The 23,244-nt window shown below is 36.0% G+C and overlaps 2 protein-coding genes and 1 long non-coding RNA gene across 6 annotated transcripts; 2 read left to right on the top strand and 1 right to left on the bottom strand.

Annotated features, from left to right (window-relative positions):
• Positions 1–6,710: 6,710 nt before the first annotated feature.
• Positions 6,711–11,988, top strand: TT8 (basic helix-loop-helix (bHLH) DNA-binding superfamily protein). The gene is made up of 8 exons (XM_012236872.3): positions 6,711–7,174; positions 7,313–7,567; positions 9,023–9,119; positions 9,242–9,256; positions 9,366–9,422; positions 9,501–10,071; positions 10,694–11,601; positions 11,709–11,988. Exons 1-8 carry the CDS (start codon positions 7,068–7,070, stop codon positions 11,787–11,789), a joined length of 2,091 nt encoding a protein of 696 aa, XP_012092262.1. The 5' UTR covers positions 6,711–7,067; the 3' UTR covers positions 11,790–11,988.
• A 382-nt stretch (positions 11,989–12,370) lies between these two features.
• On the bottom strand, positions 12,371–15,146 carry LOC105650006 (uncharacterized). Of its 3 annotated transcripts, none has more exons than XR_005177348.2 (6): positions 15,008–15,146; positions 14,392–14,796; positions 13,661–13,708; positions 13,455–13,531; positions 13,116–13,221; positions 12,371–12,601 (listed from the first exon to the last, which is right to left on the bottom strand). It is a non-coding gene; the product is annotated as an uncharacterized LOC105650006 (long non-coding RNA). The 3 variants fall into 3 exon arrangements; XR_005177347.2 differs by having other exon boundaries at positions 13,661–14,518; positions 14,672–14,796; XR_001047659.4 differs by having other exon boundaries at positions 14,672–14,796.
• Positions 15,147–15,786: 640 nt separating this feature from the next.
• On the top strand, positions 15,787–22,971 carry SCY2 (SecY protein transport family protein). 2 transcript variants are annotated; one of them, XM_020685667.3, is made up of 14 exons: positions 15,787–15,997; positions 16,611–17,120; positions 17,287–17,375; positions 18,152–18,231; positions 18,357–18,446; positions 18,530–18,621; positions 18,859–18,942; positions 19,122–19,263; positions 19,531–19,647; positions 19,842–19,971; positions 20,794–20,917; positions 21,014–21,120; positions 22,178–22,306; positions 22,454–22,971. In XM_020685667.3, exons 1-13 carry the CDS (start codon positions 15,937–15,939, stop codon positions 22,265–22,267), a joined length of 1,716 nt encoding a protein of 571 aa, XP_020541326.1. In that variant the 5' UTR covers positions 15,787–15,936; the 3' UTR covers positions 22,268–22,306; positions 22,454–22,971. The 2 variants fall into 2 exon arrangements, with proteins under 2 accessions (XP_020541326.1, XP_012092261.1); XM_012236871.4 differs by having other exon boundaries at positions 22,178–22,310.
• Positions 22,972–23,244: the final 273 nt, after the last annotated feature.

The raw sequence follows: 23,244 nt of genomic DNA, 5'->3' as shown, positions 1-23,244 counted from the left end.
ACAGGTACTGTTTACATATATTATTACTCTTCACGCATACGGTCACTATTCACGTATATTACTATTCACATATACGGTTTCTATTGGTGATAATATTTTGCACAAGTCAAAAATGGACGATAGAACAACAGGCAAAATGGTTAGACTCAACTCATCAAACTATGCAGTATAGAAAATATTAATGGAAGATCTTCTATGCTGCAAAGATCTCTTTGAAACGATTGAGTTGAAAGGAGTCAGGCCAACTTCAATAAATGAGACTGATTGGAAGTCGATTAACAGAAAAGCAGTCGCAACTATTAGGCAGTCTGTTGAAATGAGCGTCATAAATCATATTGCTCATGAGAAAGATGCCTATTCAATCTGGAAGAAGTTGGAGGACATGTACGAGCAGAAGAATGCCCAGAACAAAGCTTTTTTGATTAAAAAGCTTATAAATCTAAAATACAGCGATGACGAAAGTGCTTCAGATCACTTGGGCAAATTTCAAGAAATATTGAACTAATTGACGGCGTCAAAATAGTGTTTGACGACCAGTGCAGGCATTATTCTTATTGAGTTCCTTACCGGACAGTTGGGAGACGCCGACTATTACGCTCAGTAATGTGTCAGAGAGGAATCTAACCTTAACCGCAATTAAGGAAAGTATTCTGAATGAAGATACTAGACGTAAGGGGACTGGTACGAGTAGCAACTCAGATGCACTCCTTACAGTTACAGAAAGGAGGGGGAGAAGCAAAACTAGATACCCCCAAAATCCAGACAAACGTGACAATTCACGGAGAAGATCCAAGTCAAGAAAAGGTGTCACTTGTTATCATTATGGCAAGCCCTGTCACATCCAAAGACATTGCAGAAAGTGGAAGAAGGAACAAGCCAAAGAAAATGATGAGGAAAAAGACAATACGGAGGTAGCTTCAGTAGCTATTGATGTTGACGCACTTGGTGATGGTAGTGCGATGATTTCTCATGCTGGTCTCAGTGAGTGTTCCACTAGTCAACAATCTCTTTAGATTATTGACTCTACATGTTCTTATCATATTTCTTCAAAGAAGGAATATTTTTCATCACTTACCTTTGGAGATTACGGCCATATCAAGACTTTGACTGGCACATATGTAAAAAATTGTGGCATTGGAACAGTATGCATCAAAATCAATGCTGGTTATGATCTCTAGTTGGAAGATGTGAGATACACTCCTACGACAAACTTCAATCTGATCTCAGTTCATTGTCTTGATGAATTGGGTTATGCAAATCTGTTTGTCAACATAACTTGGAAGCTTTCCAAAGGTAACTTGGTGTTCGGTAGAGGAAGAAAGTTCAACACCCTCTACTACACCCAGGCCAAAGTTTGCACGGGAGTGGTGAATGCAGTTGAAGATTCATCTGCTGAGTTGTGGCACCAACGACTTGGTCATTTGAGTGAGAAAGGAATGGAGACTCTCACTAAGAAGAAAATGCTACCTTTGAAAGGTTTGCCTCTGAAAATATGCACTGATTGTTTGTCTGGTAAACAACATAGAGTTTCCTTTCAAAGATCCCCTTCTCCATCTAGAAAACCTGGTATTCTAGAATTGGTACACACTGATGTTTGCTCAATGGGTGACAAATCCTTGAGTGGTTGTTCATATTACGTCAGCTTTATTGATGACCATTCTAGAAAGGTGTGGGCTTTACCATTAAAGTCAAAAGACCAGGTGTTGGATATGTTTAAAGTCTTTCATGTCAGTGTTGAAAGACAAACGGGAAGAAAGCTAAAATGTGTTAGAGCTGATAATGGTGGTGAGTACAGAGGACCATTTGAGAGGTATTGCTCAGAACACGGCATCAGACTTCAGAAGACAGTTCCCAAAACTCTAGAACAGAATGGAGTTGCAGAGAGAATGAATAGGACCATTATTGAAAGGTTTCGATGTATGCTCTCTCATGCTAAACTTCCGAAAACCTTTTGGGTTGAAGCAATGAATATTGCAGTTTACTTGATCAACCTTTCACCTTCAACCTCCCTCAACGAAGATGTACTAGAAAAGGCGTGGTCAGGGAAAAATATTTATTACGATCATCTTAGAATATTTGGCTGCAGGGCTTTTGTTCATATTCCAAAAGATGAAAGATCCAAGCTTGATTCGTAGTCAAAACAGTGTATCTTCTTGGGTTATGAAAATGATGATTTTGGGTACAGATTATGGGATCCAGTTGAAAAGAAGCTCATCAGAAGCAGAGATGTCGTATTCCTGGAAGACCAAACCATTGAAGACTTTGAGAAAAATAAGCCAAAGTCTATCAATGAGTTTCCTGTTAGTCTTGATGCAGAACCTCATATAGAACCACAAAATGATGAAGAAGATGACGGTGAACCTATTCAGAATAATGCTGAACCAGCTCCAATAGAAGAACTGCCTCAATTGAGAAGATTTGCAAGAGGCAGGATACCTTCCCAGAGATATTCTCCTAATGAATATGACTTGTTGACTCAAGGGGGAGAACCAGAGAACTACCAGGAGGCAATGGAAGATTGTAAAAGGAATGAGTGGTTGTAAGCCATGCAAGATGAGATGGAGTCCTTGCATGAGAACCAAACTTATGAGTTGGTGAAACTGCCTCAAGGTAAGAAGGCACTGAAAAACAAATGGGTGTTCAGGTTGAAAACTGAACAGAACAACTCACAGCCGAGGTATAAGGCAAGACTGGTTGTGAAGGGATTCGGTCAGAAGAAAGGAGTTGACTTTGAAGAAATTTTCTCACCGGTAGTCAAGATGTCTTCTATCAGAGTTGTGCTCGGTTTTGCAGCTAGCTTGAATTTGGAGATCGAGCAACTTGATGTAAAGACCGCTTTCCTCCATGGTGACTTAGAGGAGGAATTTTATATGGAACAGCTAGAAGGGTTCAAAGTCAAAGGCAAAGAACACTTGGTGTGTAAATTGCAGAAAAGCTTGTATGGCCTCAAACAAGCTCCCAGACAGTGATACAAAAAGTTTGACTCTTTCATGGTAAATCATGGGTATGGGAAAACTACTTCTGATCATTGTGTATTTGTGAAAAAGTTCGTAGAAGGCAACTTTATTATTCTCTTATTATATGTGGATGATATGCTTATTGTGGGTCAAGATGCTAAGAAAATTGAGAGCTCAAAAAAGGAGCTTGGAAAATGCTTTGCCATGAAGGATTTGGGATCGGCAAAACAGATTCTTGTAATGAAGATCTCCAGAGACAGGAAAAAGAGAAAGTTGTGGCTGTCTCAAGAGAAGTACATCGAGAAAGTAGATTCAATATGAGCAATGTGAAACCAGTTTGTACTCCACTTGCAGGTCATTTCAAATTAAGTCTCAGTCAATGTCCTTCAAGTGAGAAAGAAAAAGAAGAACTGAAGAAGATTCCTTATGCATCCGCCGTTGGCAGCTTGATGTACGCCATGGTATGCACAAGACCGGATATTGCTCATGCTGTTGGTGTTGTTAGCCGATTTCTTTCAAATCCAGGTAAAGAACACTGGAATGTAGTGAAGTGGATTCTCAGGTATCGTAAGGGCACTTCCAAAATCTGCTTATGTTTTGGTGATAATAGACCTGTGTTAGATGGTTACACAGATGCAGATATGGGTGGTGATGTTAATTCATGCAAATCAACTTCGGGATATCTAATGACCTTTGCAGGAGCAGCAGTTTCTTGGCAATCAAAATTGCAAAAATGTGTCGCACTCTCATCCACTGAGGCGGAATATATTGCCATTACAGAAGCTAGCAAAGAACTCTTGTGGATGAAGAAATTCCTATAAGAATTAGGTATAGAACAAGAGAAGTACATTCTGCTATGTGATAGTCAAAGCGCAATACATCTTAGCAAGAGTTCGACCTTTCATTCAAGGTCAAAGCACATTGATGTAAGGTATCATTGGATACGTGATGCGCTGGACAAGAAGGTATTTCAGATTGAAAAGATTCACACTGATAATAATGGCGCTGATATGATGACTAAAGCTTTATCTACGAAGAAGCTTGTCACTTGCAGAAAGATAGCCGGTATGACTAACGTCCCCACTTGAGTGTGCAGGGGGAGATTTGTTATGGCGGTGCCCACTCAGTGGGACCCACATTTGAAAATAAAAAAAAAAAGGAGAAGAAAAGAAAACGTGGTAGGATCCACACAGCTTGAAAATAAATGAAGAAAAGAAAATTTTTCGGTGGATCTCAATTTGTCTTTCGGTGGACACGTGATTAACGCGTCCACTTCTCCTATAAATAGGAGTTAATTCACTTCATCAACACATAAGCAGAGCAAAAGAAAAAAGAGAGAGTTTTAGTTTTGGAAAGGGTTCTAAAACTAGGGTAGAGAAAATAGTGAAGATAATTTGGGGTGTTTTTTGGGAAGCATTTTTTTGAGTGCCACTATTTTTATATTGCTCTCTTTGTAAGCCTACTATTTTTAGTGAAAGAAATATTCGGAGTTGGTCTCGTGTACGTAGCCCTAAACAGTTAAAGGGTGAATCACGTAAATATCTGTGTGTCATATTTCTATTTTTCAGCTGTGTTATTATTCTCGTAATTTTATTGCCGGGGGCCTAACACTTACCTACATTTATCTTGTGTTATTTCTTTTTCTTTTCCAGTTTACACAATCAAATTACGTATCGAGGTGATATATATTCAATTAAAATTCTTTTTTTTTTCTTACACTCCCCGTTGTTATAAATTATGAATATTGATATTATTTGATCCGCGAAACATTCGGCATAATTCAATTCAAATAGATTGAATAAAATTCAGTATAATTAAAGATAATAGAATATAGAAATGTACAAATTCGACTCGAACATTCAATTTTTTTTTAATAAACTCCTTTTATTATATTTATCGGATGAATATAATTTCTTTTAAAAGGATTGAATTTTAGATGTCATAAAATTCCACATGAAATCCATGCACGATGAAGCCTATTATTAGAAACCCATAATTGATTTTCTCATATTTGTAAGGACAAACCGTGTATTACTTGCGTGTAAAACATGTGAAACGGTGTCGCGACATAGTCCGAATTGCAAACTTGCAATCTGCCATTCCTTCCCGCGGCCTCCTGAAGTCAAAGCTCACGTTTAGTAGTAGCTAACGCCTAAAAGTTTAAATCCTACCAGTCTCTTTGGACTTTTTCTAAAATAAATTAAAAAATTGGTGACAGAATTGTTATTTTCTTACAAATAATCACTTTATGCCAACTGAACTTATTTTACCTGTGTCTTAGGTTACCTGTAACTTTGGAGTTATTTAAAGCGGAGAACATATTGATATTGGGATATTGCCATTGTTGGACCTTATATATTTCGTTTTTTCGTTTTTTTTTTTTTTAACTAACTTCTATTTTTGATGTTCATTCTGCATTGATGTAATGATAGTTTTTTTTTTTTTTTTTTTTTTTTTTTGATGTTCATTCTATCCCACAGTCAATATAGATTACGTCGGAAAATCAAATATTAGTCAAATGCCGACTATCAATCACTTCAAATATGTAATGAAGATTCCAACTAGAACTTTAATGAAGATTGTTTATATATTTATATAATATAAAAGATATATACCGAACTTCTTACTCAGATATGCAATACTAATATATCTTATTCAATTATGAGCATCGGAACGGTTATAAGTCTAAAGGCTTCATATTTTCTTTTCTTTCTTCTTCTATTTCGCAAAATATCAATAACGAAGAATTGTTGGTTGCATTATTCTTGCCATATAAAAATTATCAATTGCTTGTTTTGACATCTAATAATGTAAACAAAATTATATATTTTCCTAAAGCAATTCACAAATAATTCAGTCCAATAATTAGATTTTGATATTTGAATTCAACTCTGAATTGATTAAATAATTCTACATCTTAAAACTTTACTATCACATGCACTTTTTTTAAGTATTAGAAGTTAGAATTTTACACAGGTAAAATCCCACGATACTCACTTACAACTAGTATCATCTTTGTATAATTTCATAATTTTTAATTATTTAGTTGAAAAAAAGTAAACTGTGAAGAGAAGATTGTAATTATGTTGAAAAAACCCAATGTTATTAATCATTTTAATTTAATTTCTCAACATAATTTATTATTGTGGTAATATTTTTGTCCCAAAACATAATCTAGGAACATTGAATTTATTATTATATATGTTCCTCACCAAGATTTGGTAACTATTTTTTTTTTTTTTTTGAAAAAATAAAACTACGTGCTTAATTTCATTCTCTAGAGTCTAGAGAAGAATACGAAAAAATTAAGAAACCATTGATGAGTTTGATAAGGAAGTTCTGGTAGCTTCCACACTCTAAGGAGAAGTATTGACTGTACCAATCCCAACGTCCAGTCTTCTCCACCTAAATATGATTCCCACACCCACTCTCTTACATCTCCACTTAAATTGCACGCGCCCTAATATGACATATACGCGTAGAACCCAACTAACAAAATCCTGGTTCAAAAAAAAAAACTAACAAAATCCGGCTCACGCTCTATGCTCTTGCAGGTATGGATTTGTGATTAAAAATGTCAGGTAGACCAACCAGTCAAAACCCATGATTTTTCTTTTCCTTAGATAAATCTCTCATATTATAGGTTTAAAACCCTAACCACTGCATTAACATCGGCTAACAACCCTTCAAAATCTTTTGATTCATCTTCTAAGTTAAGTGTGGTATTTTTCTTGGATAACTCACGGACAGAAAGACACAGTATCTCTCTCTCTCTTCCTCAAAGTCATCTACCTTTCTTTTAACTTTCTCTCTCTATATATCTCTTCTTGTCTTACCTGCAAGTCTGCGCTTTGCGATTAACTGCTATTATACCTTCTCTTCTTCTTATCATCTTTGCTTAAATTACCGTCCACCTTCTTTTCTTCGTCTTTTCAGTTCAGATTGATCGAAACCGTTCGATTCTAATTAGCTAAGATGATTATACTTACCATTGAAACTCCTAAATGATTCTCTTTCTCTCCTCTATTTTTTGATTTTATGTAAATTAGAGGGAATAAGGGCGATTATTGATTAATTCTTAGTCAGTAAGGAAGCTCTAGTGCCGCAAGAATGGCTGCTACCCCTCCTAGTAGCCGCTTGCAAAGTATGTTACAGGCTGCGGTGCAATCAGTTCAATGGACTTATAGTCTCTTTTGGCAAATTTGTCCTCAACAAGGGTAACTAATCAATTAATTTCTTAATCTTGATTCTTAAATTAATAATTCATCTCCGTATATGTATATTTCTGGAAGTTTTTTTTCCGTTCTTTTAATATTGATGAATTTGAGTATAAAATATGTTTAACTAATTCTCAGAATCTTAGTATGGGGAGATGGGTATTACAATGGAGCTATCAAGACAAGAAAGACAGTGCAACCAATGGAGGTTAGCGCAGAAGAGGTTTCTTTGCAAAGAAGCCAGCAACTTAGAGAGCTTTATGAGTCGTTATCCGCCGGAGAAACTAATCAGCCAGCAAGGAGGCCGTGTGCTGCCTTATCGCCGGAGGACTTAACAGAGTCTGAGTGGTTTTACTTAATGTGTGTGTCCTTCTCATTTCCTCCCGGTGTTGGGTAAGCAGCAATTATGTTGACTTTATTGTTACTATTAGCTTTGGTTTTCAGTTTCTTAACTTTGCATGTTTTACTTTCCCTACCCAGTTGTTTTATTTACTTGAGTGTAAACTTTTCTTAATGTAGTGAAGCTCAGTTGATTTTCCTGCAAGTAGAAGTAGAAAAGTATATGCGGTGAATCATCTCTTTTGTCGTACACTCCTTGTCATAAACACCGACTCAGTAAAATAGAAGCTACTGACCTATATATTGCATTTCACTGAAAACTTTTCTTGTAAACATTTCAAAATTTTCCTTTGAAAGAAAGTGCGGTATACGTTTTGGTGGAGAATTCGATTCATTGTTTGCCCATAGATGAAGACACAGAAAGAAGAAACTTAATAGTAATAGCTAGTGTACCCTTTCAATCAGTTAAATGTCTCCAAAGGCCATTCAATACACTATCTACACACACAGGAGGGAGTATTAATTGTGACTGCTAGGATTTTAATGATTGCTTGCACAAATTTATGTTATGAAATTGGTAATTGTTAGTTGCAGTAATAAATACTGATGAGTACAAAGTAGTAATCACATGAAACTCTAAAGTTACCTTTTTTCTTTTTTCTTTTTCGGTTTGTCAATTAGCCAGGTCTGATTAGCATGGAGACGACTTCATCGGCACAGAAACTTTGTGTATTATTAACTTATTTTTGACAACAAAAAAAGAAAAAAAAAAGAAAGAAGAAAAATAGGTGTACAGATGTGTTCACAAGAGCTTAGGTTAGGTGAGAGGAAGCAGAAAGAACCTTTGTTTTGTCATGTTGTTTATAACAAGGGTGTCTAGTATATTCACGTAAAGAAGTTAAGTAAAGTCCCTTTGCTTTAAGATTTGTTTGTGTTTGACAATATTGAGAGGAGGAGTAGGGAATATAATCTTTGTTATCTGGAAAATCTGTCAAAAGGATTCGAGATGGCTTATTAAGCAATGAAGTTGTGGTCTCTGTAGCTATTTCTTTCTTTTTGGCTGCCAGGGCTACTTCTTTTTTCGAGAAAGATACAACGCATTGCCCTTTCAAGTTACAGCTAAAGCAGACAGACCTATGGGAATATTTCACAACTCTTTCTCACTCTTTCTCGCCATCATTTTTTTTCCTTAAGTTTTCTTATCTTTTGCCTTCTTCTCCTCCAGTATCTTATAATTGGATTAATTAAATATATTAATACAATATTTTGAGAACCTAGTCACCTTCCTTGATTTAACACAAGTGTGGAATGTTCGAATTTGAATGTAATTATTGCTTTAATTAATATGCACTAAATAAGAGATGAATAATTTATTTAAATTATTATTATACTACTATATTATATTGATGATTTGCATGAGAAAAAAAAAATATTATACTATATATTATTGAATATTTATGAGGGTGGTATAAATGATATAATATTATATATGTGCATGCGTGCATGTAGGTTACCGGGAAAGGCATATTCACGGCGACAGCACGTATGGCTTACGGGTGCAAACGAGATTGATAGCAAAACTTTTTCTAGGGCTATCCTTGCCAAGGTAAAGTTAACTGGGTTTGCTTTTATTAATTACTATTATTAATTTATAGGTTCAATTTTCTAACTGTGATTTTTCTTTCTTGTTTCTAAACATGAATCTTGGCGACATAATTAATTCACTAGAGTGCTAAAATACAGGTAATTAAATCTATTCTTGTCTATATGCGTATCTGCAATTTACTAGCAACTACCTCTTTCGTGGCCTAACTGTCATATAACGTTTTATTTTTTTCTGCAACGTTGACAGACAGTGGTTTGCATCCCTCTTCTTGACGGCGTCGTTGAACTTGGGACAACCGACAAGGTAAGCTATTATATGAGATTTTATTTTTAATTATTTTGCTCCAACTGCATTCCAACTTACCAAATTCTATATATATAGATTCAAGAGGACATTGGTTTGGTCCAAAGAGTGAAGAGCTTCTTTACTGAGCACCACCACCATCCTCCTCTTCCACCACCAAAACCAGCTCTCTCCGAGCACTCCACTTCCAACCCTACCACATCATCAGACCACCCCCGCTTCAACTCTCCTTCCATCCCAGCCATTTATGGCGTTGCAGACCCTCCCACCACCAACACAAATCCAGATGACGAGGATGAGGAAGAAGACGACGATGATGAGGAAGAGGAAGACGGGTCTGATTCAGAAGCCGAAACAGGTCGAAACACTCGATCAATCCCTACTCAGGTTATTCAAAACTCTCAAGCTGTAACAGAAGCAGCAGCAGTCGCAGAGCCAAGCGAACTAATGCAACTAGAGATGTCTGAGGATATCCGGCTTGGCTCGCCGGACGACGGGTCAAATAATTTGGATTCAGATTTCAATTTAATAGGGTCAGGCAACCCTGCTGACCATCAAAGCCGAACTGACTCGTTTAGAGCCGAGTCAGCTCGGAGGTGGGCCTTGCTGCAAGACCCATTGGGTAGTAGCCTTCAACTACCACCGCCAGGTAATTAATGCAACTGTAATTTCAATCTATCCATGCACTTGCAGTGCACGAACATGCATTTGCACATGGGTCACTGATTTTAGTTAAACTAACTACTCTTGCACTCTTTTCAAAAAAAAAAAAAAAAACTACTCTTGCACCAAAATTTAACGTTAGATTCCAATGCGCGTCGGTCCCCACCCACTTAGCTGTGTCATCACTGGGAAGAGTACGCGCTTTTTTGTGGTTTCTAGAAACCACGCACTCTAAAAATCTCATTACGACAATAAACACTCCGTTTTTGTATTCTCAGTCACATTTTTTATTTTTAAATTCTCTTTCGAACACGTGCAATATTTCCATTTTAAGTTCTTCCTTTCTCTTCTCTTTATCTTTTGGCCGCCGCCTCATCAGCCAACTTTCACCTAAACGTCTTTTCCATAATATTAATTAATTAATTAATTAATTAATTAATTAATTAAAATAATTACACCAACTCGTTCACCTTCAAAAATCTCACTTATTCCTAACATGACAATTAATTAATACTTAAATAGTGTGAATTCAAATGTAATGACGAACTTTAAGGCTTCATAAATGTCTCATTTAAATTAGTTTAAATTATTATTATTATTATTTGCAGGACCACCCCCATTCGAAGACATGGCACAAGAAGATACTCACTATTCTCAGACTGTCTCCACAATCCTCCAAAGCCAACGGATCCGGTGGGCTGACTCATCCTCTACTTCTTACCTGGCATACTCCAACCAATCAGCTTTCACCAAGTGGACAATTCGCTGCTCTGATCACATCCTCCACTTGCCCGTCGAAAGCACCTCTCAGTGGTTCCTTAAATACATACTGTTCAGTGTACCCTACCTTCACCACAAATACCGCGAAGAAAACTCGCCCAAGTCACGTGACGGTGACGCTGCCAGTCGCTTCCGCAAGGGCGCTGCTCAAGATGAGCTCAGTGCGAATCACGTGCTGGCGGAACGGCGCCGTAGAGAGAAGCTCAACGAGAGGTTTATAATACTAAGATCGCTAGTTCCATTTGTGACCAAAATGGACAAGGCGTCCATATTAGGAGACACGATAGAGTACGTAAAGCAGTTACGTAAAAAGATTCAGGAACTGGAGGCGCGTAACAGACAGATGGAGATTGAGCAGCGGTCGAGACTGTCGGAGCAGCCGCAAAGAACGTCTAGTTTGAAAGAGCAAAGGAGCGGAGTCACCGTAATGGAACGGGCTAGAATAAGTACCGGCTCCGGAGCTGCATCGGATAAGAGGAAGTTGAGGATAGTGGAGGCCGGTGGTTGTGCGAAGCCAAAGGCAGTGGACTCATCGCCGGCACAGTCGTCGGCAGACGTGGAAACAAATGTAGAGGTTTCGATAATAGAGTGTGATGCGTTGCTAGAGATACAATGTGCGTACAGAGAAGGGCTTTTACTTGATATAATGCAAATGCTGAGAGATCTACGGATAGAAACGACAGCAGTTCAATCTTCTCTGAGTAACGGAGCCTTTGTAGCTGAATTAAGGGCTAAGGTACGCATGCCTTCAAGTTCTTCTACATTTTAAAATTATTATTATTATTATTATTAAAAAAAGAAATATATAATGAGGTGCTGATTGGGGTTGTTTCTGGGCGTCAGGTAAAGGACAATGTTGGTGGAAGGAAGGTAAGCATTGTGGAAGTGAAGAGGGCAATAAATCAGATAATACCCCGTGACTGACTTTTAATTATTCATTTGTAGACTTGTTAGATTAGGGTAATTTGAGGGGAAATCGACTGATTATTTGTGTAATTTTATTTATTTATTCCCTTGATAAATGACAGTAAAATCAATCTTAGTTGTGTATTATTGTAGGATCGAAATGTAAATCCAAGAATCAATAACCTCAAGAGAATGAGAGATCAAATCTTTTGGCTCCCTTCTTACTGTTACTTGTAACTTGAGAAAATTAATCAACCAAAACCCCCAACCTTTCAATTCAATTTATTAAATAATAAATTATAAATAAATAAATAAATAAGAGGGTACTAAAAGTTGCTTTCCAAACAATATTTAATTCCAAGTAGAAGAAGTGTTCCGCCAATCATCAATCATGTAGGAGTTATTCATTTTTTATCTTGCAGAGCAGTTTGTCTCAGCAAGGTGTCTTTCTGGCGTTACTTGTTTTGATTTTCTGATGAAGGGAACTGTAGGGATCGACAGCTGGTACTTGTGGTACCAGAAATGAGCATCCATATCAGTCACTAACTAGCTACTAAAATCAATGTATGATGAAATGTCATCTCATATCATCACCAGCATAATCCAAACCAAAAAGACATCTCTTTATGCTTATGGAAATTGGAAGAATATCGAACAGCCCACGCAGCCATCTAGCCGACAATTTATATCATAGTAAAGTATTAATACAACATTTTTCGCAATCCACTTTCGGCCATCTTCTCCAAGTAGTCTACTTGTGACAGCAAGGTTTTTCTACCGCTTGCACCAGTCTTATCATATGATTGAGATTGAGCCATCTTCCAAAGGAACTGCATTCAAAAGGCACAAGGTTAATTATAAAAAATCAATGAAGTTTGGTCCACTACATATTTGGTTTGTCTTTCATGATCGAACATTTAGTCCTCTGATAGACCAGAAAACAAGGTAACCACAACGTTTTCTTAAGATACTTTTAGCCAAGAAGCAAGTCATGATTGTATAAGATTCAGATGCTAAACTTTTGGTTTGTATTTCCAAGGTAGTTATTTAATTTTCTCAATGCAATTTAGCATACAATGGTTCAATTTATAAGATCAATTCATGATCTAGAGTTCTAAGAACTAATATAAACATAAACTACAAAAGCATTTTACGAATTATCAATTTGCCTGTCCACTACACTTTCTTGAAGTTACTAGCATATAGATTTTCTGACACAAATCTTAAAGAAGTGACTTTATAATTCTGGATTAAATTTATGATTATGATAAGGGTCTGAGTGCATGTCTGGATGTTTCCCAGAAGTAGAAGTAGCACAAGTAAAATATATTTGCAAGTAGAAACCTCGAGCTATGGGCAACACCATATCAGTGCTCAAATTCAGGTTTGCATCACGCAAATGTGATAGTACCAGCCAGGCAACTTTGAGCGCTTGTAATGATGGCTATATCTGCGCAAATTCAAATAAAAGCAAGAGAACTAGTAAGCAGCCTTTATTAAAGTAGCAAGATCATTTCTAAGTAAATGAGTCTTGCCGAACTTATGAGCATTGCCTCGAATTGCTAAGCAAATGTGAACCCTGGTTAAAAGTAGCTCTTTTGCAACAGGGGGATTGTTTTTTGCATGTGCAACAGGAGAGATAGAGATAAGAATACCCATGTGCCAGTGAAACCTAGCCCCTACCTTTCATCAGCAAATTTCATCATCCCACAATCGGCCTTCGACCTGATTACTTGGCCCACACATTAAATTGCTTGTCTCTGCTTCAGTACAATCCCATTAGGTTATAATCTCCAATATCAGACATAAAAACTCAAACCTCACATTAAAACACATATTATTAAAAATGGCATTCATTTGATGAGAAATAACAAGGAATATCATCGTACCAGAGCATCAAACTTTAGGAAATTGCCATCTTCTATTTGGAACTTGACCTGTAGATACTCGAACTGTGAAATTAATTCTAAAAAAAAAAAACTTTTGTCTAAATATACTTGAAATAAATAATGAATGCTAACTAAAGAAAAATTGAATAGAAGGGTGACATTAAGTATATCTATGAAGGGAAAATAAAGCTGCAAAGCTACAGAAGAATCATAAGTCAACTGAATATCTTCCAATCAGAAATTGAAAATATCATTCTCCATTTGTTTGCCATCTCCCTAAATTTAACTTTCAAGGGAATATCACCTCTGTTTGAAAAGGTGAGCAATTTTCCCATGGCAAAGTGGAATTCTATTTGTTAGAAGCAAAGACAACTTTGGAAGGTCATATCAGAATAAAACATACTCAGGAACTGAATAAACATTTTGGGACAACCAAAAAATTGAATAGTTGGCTAACCTGATAGGAAATGGAGCATTGATTTGTAAGAGAATCTTCTGTTTAGTTAGCTTTGAATGTTTGTCTTTATTTGGCCTTGATTGGTTTATAAATAGTAGAGATACAGTCTTATTGCATATGTTGAATGAACAACAGAAACTTACTTATCCTTATCTACTCTCTCTCTTTCCAATTTTGTTTCTTGATTCTTTAATTATCCTTTTCCCTTCTGCCCTCTTCTTATTCCTTCTCTTTCTTAATTATCAAACACTAAGGTCTAAATCTCAGGTCTTACCATAAGAACACATAGCTCAGAGTATAAGACCACTTGCTCGCTTAATGTGCACTGGAAAGGAAAACTAGATATGATGACTCTAGTCTACCATCGTGTCTATCAAAATCTATTCCTTCAGCTACTTTCCCTGCAATGTACAGGTATCTACCTTATCATCAAACCAGAACAAATAACTGCAATCAGTTACACCCCTCATTTCTCCCCCTTGCATCACAAAATCGAACTATGAAAGAAATTTATTATGTAACAAAGATAGTACGCTTGGACATACGACACATACCTAGCAACAGCGAAAAAAAACTGCACCTCTCCCACAATCACAAGTCCTGCGATAGTTAACCAAGAGCAAGTCGCTTCTACTACATCTTGGGTCTCGATAAAGACAACCTTATGTTGCATTATTTCCTACAACAACAAAATCGTAAAGACAAACTTATGTTGCATTATTTCCTACAACAAAAAAATCATGAGGTATGTACTCTAGGATAAGAAGACAACCTTATCAACAAACTATTTAACCCAGAAAAGAAATTTGCCATATTAAAGGGGAAAAGATTAAATATGGTCAATTTGTTATTAACATCTGCTAACAAAAGAGAGAAAACAGTATTTTCACCTTAAGAATTCCAGTTTCTTTATAGTTATTGATAATTCCATCCATGTACGAGTAACTAACAAAAAAGCATACAATTCCATCCGGGACAACAGAGACCAATTCCATCAAGGGCTTCCCATAATTGCTTGCAACACCTGGATCACTTCTCATATCAAGTTTGGGCTCATCGGAGATTGGTCACTGTTGAACACAAAATGCAACCAACTACAAATTAAATCCTCAAAATTGATATAATGCTTGGGGCATGTTACATATAGATAGATTCACCTAGGAGACTCTACAAATAAATAAAAGATTCAGCTTCAACATTGTACTTCCTGCGAGTGAGAACCATTGGGCATATACAATTTCTATCAAGGACATTGTAAAGCTTCCACTATAACAATCGGGTGAAGTCGAGAAGACGAGGGTAGAGATCAATTTGAGCTCCTCAAGGGTTTTCTCCATCTCATGCACAGTGCCTGTGCAATAGATTAGCTTCAATGGCTTTGGAAGCGTGTAGCTGGCAGAAGCGCCATGGTTCTTCCCGCTGCCTGTCGACATTTCTAGAAGGCAGCAGGCATGTCCCTTGGCCTCCAGGTCACGCTTTGGTTCCACCATATCTGAATATTGCTCTGGATAAATATTATCGTATGGCAAGTCCTCGATTTGGAATTTCATGTTGTTGATCGGCGTTTATTAATATCAAGATGGCGGTGGAATAGAGTGAACGGCGGAGAGCTGATGGGTTTTGGGCCTTACAGGATTTTATTGTTATTATTATTATTTCAACTTGACACGTCAGCACTACGGGTTTTCCCTTGGCCGCTTATGTACAGTAGAACGTCCCGAGATATTTATAAACAAGAAATTGCGCGCAAAGTATTTGGGACGAGATATTAGCAGTGAAGCGTATACACAGGAGACCAGAGCCGAGCTCGCCGCCGCACATGGAAGCAACTCTTCGTTTCACTCCACTATTATTTGGAACCAGACATATCAAAATTAGAGGTAAGGAAACTTATCTTTTGGGCTTTACCGTTTGTTTTTAATACCTCAGAAATTGCAAAGCGAAGAACAATAATATCAAATAGGAATGTAAAAGCTCACTGTTTTGTCATGTACATAGCCTAGGGTTGTTATCATTTCGTTGAGCTGCAGTTTCAATTGCTAAACAATTGCCGCGTATTTCCTCTCGCTTTACAATTTTCTGTTGTCAAGTTAGTATTTTGCTCATAATTGCTTTACGCTTTTTTTTTTTTTTTTTTTTTTTGGGCTGAGATTACCATTTTTATAATTTCTCTTGAACTGTCTACCGACTTTTTAATTTTGTTAATGTTAGGAAATTTATATTCTTGGATGAAGAATCAGTCTGCCATTCATTTCTTATCAAATGAAATATTTTTTGTCCTGTAAAAAGCAACATTCAAAATCTGCCATTTAAGCCACTAGCAAATAGTCACCCATGAGTAATCCTTTCTACCGTCTTGTAAGAATTGTAATATCTAACATCAGTTGTGTGATCATTGTTCATGGTTCTCTTTCTTTTTTTCTCCCCATTCTTTTGTTTCCTTCTGAACAACTGTATCTGGGATCACTGTGGACTTATATTTATGTTCTACAGCTAAGCACAATGAACATATTATTCAACTGTGCCACACCCAATGTACAAAAACCTGTGTTTCTCTCAAGATGGATGTGGCGGAATCAAGCAGCAGCAGTTTCTGGTTGCACAAAAGGCCTTTTCCATCAAGAACAATCAAGAAATTCACCATCAATTCTTCAGATCAACTCAAGAGTGATTATGGGAATGCAGAGCCGACAGTTGCACTTGAATCTCTACCACCAAGATCTGATGATGGGGCTGCTTTTCTCAGTTTTAATGATGCCTGTAACTTTAATACTTTGCAATCTCAACCTAAAATGTTTCGAAACAGGTTTTTGGATTTTGTACGCATAAGTTCTGTCCTCAATAATGCTGCTGAATCATTTTTTAAGAGTGAAATACGGCGGAGGCTATTTGTGACAGCTATACTAATTATAATCAGTCGTGTTGGGTATTATATTCCTCTGCCTGGTTTTGATAGAAGGTTGATGCCCCAAGATTATCTTAGCTTTGTCTCAGGATCTGTTGGTGAGTATACTTAAACAAACAGATACACATTTTCACCAGCAAACAATCATAACACTTAATAACATGTTGAGTTTTCTATTCCCTTTTGTTTTTGCTCAGATCTTCTATATATCTCTACTAAAATCTCTTTGTTCATTCTTGTGACAAGTCTTCCATTCTTTGACAGATGAACTTGGTGACCTCTCAACAGAGCTTAAACTTTCATTGTTTCAGCTTGGAATAAGCCCTCAGATACTAGCATCAATACTTATGCAGGTCTATTGTTAGCTTTACAGTTCACACAATTTACATACATTTTGGTTGTATTGTTCCATATCATTATTTAATATTTTGGCTCCACATGTTATTTCAGTTATATTACTGATTCCTTTTCGGTCCTTGTGTTAGAAATTTATGGGGGTTTTAGGTTTATATTTTGATGTGAAGCCATTGAACGCTTGTTGTCTACCAAGTTGAATAATATTCTTTGTTGATTGGCAAATATGAATGAAAATGGAAAGGCAAGTTATCATGTTTTATTGTGTCATGGAGGTCGGAAAGTCATCTTATTTCTTATTTAAGCAAGTAAAAGGGTTTTGTTTCATCAACTGTTACACATTGGCATAAAATAAGTAGATGGCAGCAGTGTTTTGGATATAGATGATATTCGGCTTCATGATTAGTGTTCCCTTGATTGTATTTCCTCAAAAAAAAAAAAAAAAAAAAAAAAGGCATGATTGTAAGGCTTGTCTAATTTTAGAGATATTTTTCATTCTGCCATTTAATGTTTATGTTACCTTCCTTTATATAGAATCTATTGCATCCAGTTCATAGCTCTGCAATGTTCTTTTCCTCCTGACCTCATCGTTTACAAAGTTTAACAGGCAGTCTTTTCTTTTTCTCATTCTTCCCTCCCTCCCCCTCTCTCTCTCTGTCAAAACCTTTCTTGTTAGAAAAATTGTTGAACCATGATGGTTTGGGTTTTTTTTTTTTTTTTTTTTTTTTTTTTTTTTTTTTCAAATTTTTGCTAATTTTCTCAACTTGATCCACAGGTACTGTGTCATGTGGTTCCATCTCTAGTAAAGCTGCGAAAAGAAGGCTTGGATGGCCATGAGAAGATTAAGAGTTATATGTGTGTCTAGTTATTCATCTCAAGCAGTGAGACGATTCCTTGATACTGAATTTTGCCTTGAATCTACTTCAATCAACCTAGGATTTAGAATGTTACAGATCAAATATGTTTTCTATCCATTTCAGATGGTGGGCCTCTCTTGGCTTTGCAATATTAGAAGCTTTGGTGGTTGCTAGCTATTCACTTCCATATTCAATTTATGCAGCTAGTCACAGGTATATAGTGCCATTGATACACTATCTAAACAATGCCTATAAGCTGTTTGTTTGTTTTGTAAAATCATTTACCAATTTTGCAGGGTGAAGCATGTGATGGTGACTGCTTTTTTATTGGTCTGTGGTGCAATGACTACGACATGGATTTGTGATACAATATCAGAATCTGGATTTGGTATTATTCTGGGATTTTGTTTGGGTTTGGTCATTTTGTCAACTTTTCTGCTTTTTTATCATTCACCACCTGTGAATTTTTGTTGTCTGGCTTGTTCTCTTCTCCAAGACAAAGAGAGCTAAAATTAGAAGAAATTGATAAGACTGAATATTTAAGACATAGAAAGAATACATGCATTCTCTATGTTGTCTGTTCTTGTTTGTTTTTCAATTTCTCAACTGTTCGTGTATGTTTCAGGTCAAGGTTCATCTCTAATTATATGTGTGGGAATTCTGACCGGTTACACAGATACGTTGCATAAGATGTTGTGTCAGTTCTCAGGTATGTACAAAGATACTGTGAGTGAGATTAAAATTTGAACTTATATTCTTTTTCATTCCTCTTTCTGAAGATTAATGGGCATGATTTCATTTGTACTTACAAATTCTACATATTCTAGAAATTTTCTTATGTTAATGTCAGGTAACTATATTTATGTTGAGCTTTTTCAAATACTGCAGGAAGTGCTTTTAGCTGGTGGCTATATATTTTTTCAGTTCTGGGAATTTTTATGATGGTAACTATGTGGGCGGTTGTTGTAACTGAAGGATGCAGGAAAATAAAACTGCAGTATTATGGTTTTAAACTTGCATCAGCTGCAAGGTAATGCCACTTTTTCTTAGTGGGTTAATCTTTTTCCAGATTGTCATCTTAAGTAATTAATTCTGGATATTCTATTTCGTACTAACATGGGAGGTAGAGGATGGCCTGATACCTGATAAAGCTATAGTGTGTCAACAATGACTAACAGTTTGACAAACTGCCACCATAATGGAATTTTTCAACTGTATATTTGGATTTTTTGTTGCTCTTGCTTTAACTAATTATATGGGTAATTGACACATTCTGTTGTATTTCTGTGTTGACCAGGGATGATTCCCCAATCACTGAAGTGGAGCCATACATCCCTTTTAACATTAATCCAACAGGAATGCAGCCAGTTCTTACCACCACTTATCTCTTAGCGATGCCCAGTATTATTGCAGGGTAATTTTATTATATTATTACATATTCCTGTACACCTTTGAAATTCAGCTTGTATTTGAAGGTTAAGTTTGTTTTGAATTATTTTGATCTTTAAGTTGCATTTTTTGCTGACTTGGCATAAATTTATTACTAAAACTGCTGATTTGTCTTACAAGAAGTTGCTTTCATTTTCTAACACATATCATTGATTGCAGAATTCTTGGTTCACCTTTTTGGGAGCATGTTAAAGAGATACTGAACCCTGAAACTTCTCTTGGTGCAGAGCCATGGGTTTACTATTCGATATATGGATTTTTTGTTTTTGTATTCAATATATTTGACATTGTAAGTATCTTATTAACCTCAGTTGGATTATTCTAGAACAATAATTGCTCTGAGATAGAAACTTTTTCTGAGGATATGCTATGTGATAGGACTTCAAATTTTCCTTTATGGCCAACCCTCATTGGTGCAGCATTTATAGGAAGTATGTAAAGCTAGACATAAAGGCATTTTAATCTTTAGGCTTGCTGGGATATGGTTATACTTACCTAATATGTGTTGCTGAGCTACTGCATACATAAGATGTTGGAGATCTAATTGTGTTTCCTACGCTATTTAGTTAATATTGGCAACATAATAAGTATTGAGTGCCTTTTACTGGGTGCTCTGAATAAAAAAATTTCTGAGAAAGATATCTTCTGCTCTGGAGATCTTTCTCAACCGTCTTCCAGGTAAAGTGGCCCCATGGATATAAAACAAAAATGGTACACCAATGAAGTAATGCTTTTCATGTCATTGCACCTAAAGCCTCAACATAACCCTTTGTGGGGTCCTTTTTCATGCATTGGAGGTTTTCCGTAGAAACATGCATCATTATAGAATTAAAGCTCATTGGAAACATGGATATAGCAGACTTTCTGATTCAATGCTTTGTAGTTATTGCTGTCATGAAGTCTGGCAGTCTAGTGCCATCATCATATGAGTGTAACCTGACCTATTATGCTCATCAACTAAAATAACCTGTTGCAAAATTATGATGCTAATCTATGAATGTTTGGATGATAAATAATTATGAGAAATGATAGTGTTACTACTTTACATTGTGCATGTTGTGAACTATTGCTTCTTCTCTGTGAATGTCATTTAATCATGATTTCCATCCAGGCCAACTTGCCAAAGGAGATTGCTGACTACTTGAATAAGATGGGTGCCAGGATACCAAACATAAAACCTGGGAAAGCTACCATTGAGTACCTCACAAAAATCCAGGCATCAACACGTTTCTGGGGTATATGCAAGTCTGGAAGTCATTATACAAATACAGTCTATAGCTTTAAGCTTACTGTTTCCTTTTCCTTCTTATTTTTGGTGGGTTATGTTGCAGGAGGCTTATTGTTGAGTATTTTGGCAATTACATCAACCATGCTTGATCATTACTTGCGCCGTATCAATGAGGGATTTGCAATTGGGTTTACATCAGTGTTGATTATTGTAAGTACTTCTTCAAGCCTTGCAATTATGCTTGCACTTGGTCATCATCATTATATATGATGTTCAGTGATTCATCATGTTGCCTTGTGCTGAGGAGGATTCTAACTAAAGTGAAATCATTAGTAGGCTAATGACAGAATTAAAAAAATTGTTCTTCTCTGCACCATAAGGAATTAAGATGTGCTTCTTGGTTTTTGGACTCTATTTATCTTAACAGTAGAATTATATGCAATCTAGGAGCTACACTGTGGGGTTAAGGTGTAATAGAGTAAGTTTATTTCTGAACATCTCCAAATCCCATCAGGCCTAGAACTTCTCAGCAAAACATGGAATTTTATTTTTGTAATGATCTTATTGATTCTATGCTGTCCTGGTAATGACGAAGTGACAATGTAAGCATAGTTATCTGGACTGTCCACTGCTTAATCAATCATTTCTTGGCAAATTTGCATGAGAGACCTGCAATGCAATGCACGTAATTTTACATTTGTTATAATTTCTTTGCCTCAGTCATAAGTTAGCAAAAAGTTATCACAGAACTTCATCAATAGTATGTACTCTATAGACTTGACACCCATGGTCTCCTTTTTTGGTGAGAACAATTTTCGGGCTTCTTTCCATGGAAATGAAATCATCAAAATTATTGTGGATCTTTTCAACATCACTCAGTTTTTTTCCAGACATAGAATTTACATAAATGGCTGGTTAGTACTGGTTAATACATCATAGCAAAATTGATGTTTCAGAAAATTCTTGGCTTGAAATCTGAGGAATTTTGAAATCTATCCTTTTTTTTTTTTGCCAACCTTCAATATAGAGGAGTATTATATATTGCTTTACTTGGTGAGATGCCAGAAATTTGCTTACTATTCTATTTTGGATAATGAGAGCACGGTAGCAAAGAGGTATGTTACTATGATATATAAAAGGAGGATAGAATCCTTCAGAGTGGAAGTTAATTTGCACTTGCAGCAGAACAATTAAAATCGGGGTCGTTTTACCTTGCAATATGTTTTTTCATTCATCTTCTACTGACCCTAAACTTTTGTTGATCCAGGTGGGTTCGATTATTGACTTGAGAAGATCTTATCAGGCTTATAATGTCATGCCAAGTTTAAGCAAAGCTCTAAGGCGTTACGGTGTATAACATTTGATGTGATGAGGCTAAGCTCTTCTGCCTTTCCAGGCGGGTAATACTATTTAATACTCAACAGGAAATCCTGCCTAATATTTAATGCTTAGCTTATAACAAGGAATTTCTTTTTATTTCGGTATTTAGAGTTTTAGAATTATTATTGTTCTAATAAAATTGATTGTTGATACAATTCTCCAGGAATATATTTGGTTGTGTTAATGGAAGCAAATGTTGTTCCAAGCAAATGAAGTCTTTTTCATTCAGTTGTGTCAAAACGTGGAAAGTAGATTCTGAAGACTCATTTTTTGAGCATGGCTTCCAGGCTTTAAAGGAAAAGATCAAAATTTAAAGACAACAACACAGCAGAATTCTACAGCATGGGATAGGAAAATCTGAATTTCACGTCAAATTTAAGTTGTCTGGTGATGTAAGAATCGAGTTATTTAGTCGTATGAAGCTTTCACATTTTGTAGCAATTCAATTACAATATTTATGCATCTTTAGAAGTTTTATGTCTTTTTTTTTTTTTTTTTTAAATTAAAATTTTAAGTTAGACGATATAAAGCACTACTAGAAACTAAGACAGTTTAGAAACTTATTTAGTTGCAAATTAGGCCATGCATCGAAGAGATATGGATTTGTCTCTTGGTAATGTTATTTCAGATTGTAATTTGTAAATCTTTGCTTTCTGGTAATGCTAATAGTTATGTTGTTTTTGTCTTAGGCCTCCAAATAAAGTTGCTTGTCTTTTAGTAACCTGCTATGTTAGTTTTATGTCGGGCTTTGAGGAGTGGGGTCCTGTTAATCTTTTTATTTTTGATGTTTCTTCAATTGTGCTTAATGCAATTTCGGGTTTTTCTTTTTTTTTTTTAAAAAAAAAAATTCCCACTATTTTTCAATCAAGATGTTTATATCTTAGTTTTAAAATTCATAAATCCAACTCTTTCAAAAAAAAAAAAAAAAAAAAATCATGAATCTAATTATTTCAG

This window comes from Jatropha curcas, chromosome 5, assembly GCF_041381405.1.
Source record: "Jatropha curcas cultivar XTBG-Jc1 chromosome 5, XTBG_Jcur_1.0, whole genome shotgun sequence".
NCBI lineage: Eukaryota > Viridiplantae > Streptophyta > Magnoliopsida > Malpighiales > Euphorbiaceae > Jatropha > Jatropha curcas.
Note: the sequence above shows the minus strand (reverse complement) of the source record. Positions and strands in the feature narration are given on the sequence as shown.

Coding starts and splice junctions, on each gene's coding strand:
- TT8 (XM_012236872.3), top strand. CDS start 7,068: ATGGCTGCTACCCCTCCTAGTAGCCGCTTGCAAAGTATGTTACAGGCT. Junction 7,175..7,312: donor CAAATTTGTCCTCAACAAGG/GTAACTAATCAA, acceptor ACTAATTCTCAG/AATCTTAGTATGGGGAGATG. Junction 9,423..9,500: donor AACTTGGGACAACCGACAAG/GTAAGCTATTAT, acceptor CTATATATATAG/ATTCAAGAGGACATTGGTTT.
- SCY2 (XM_020685667.3), top strand. CDS start 15,937: ATGGAAGCAACTCTTCGTTTCACTCCACTATTATTTGGAACCAGACAT. Junction 15,998..16,610: donor CAGACATATCAAAATTAGAG/GTAAGGAAACTT, acceptor TATGTTCTACAG/CTAAGCACAATGAACATATT. Junction 21,121..22,177: donor TTACATCAGTGTTGATTATT/GTAAGTACTTCT, acceptor TTGTTGATCCAG/GTGGGTTCGATTATTGACTT.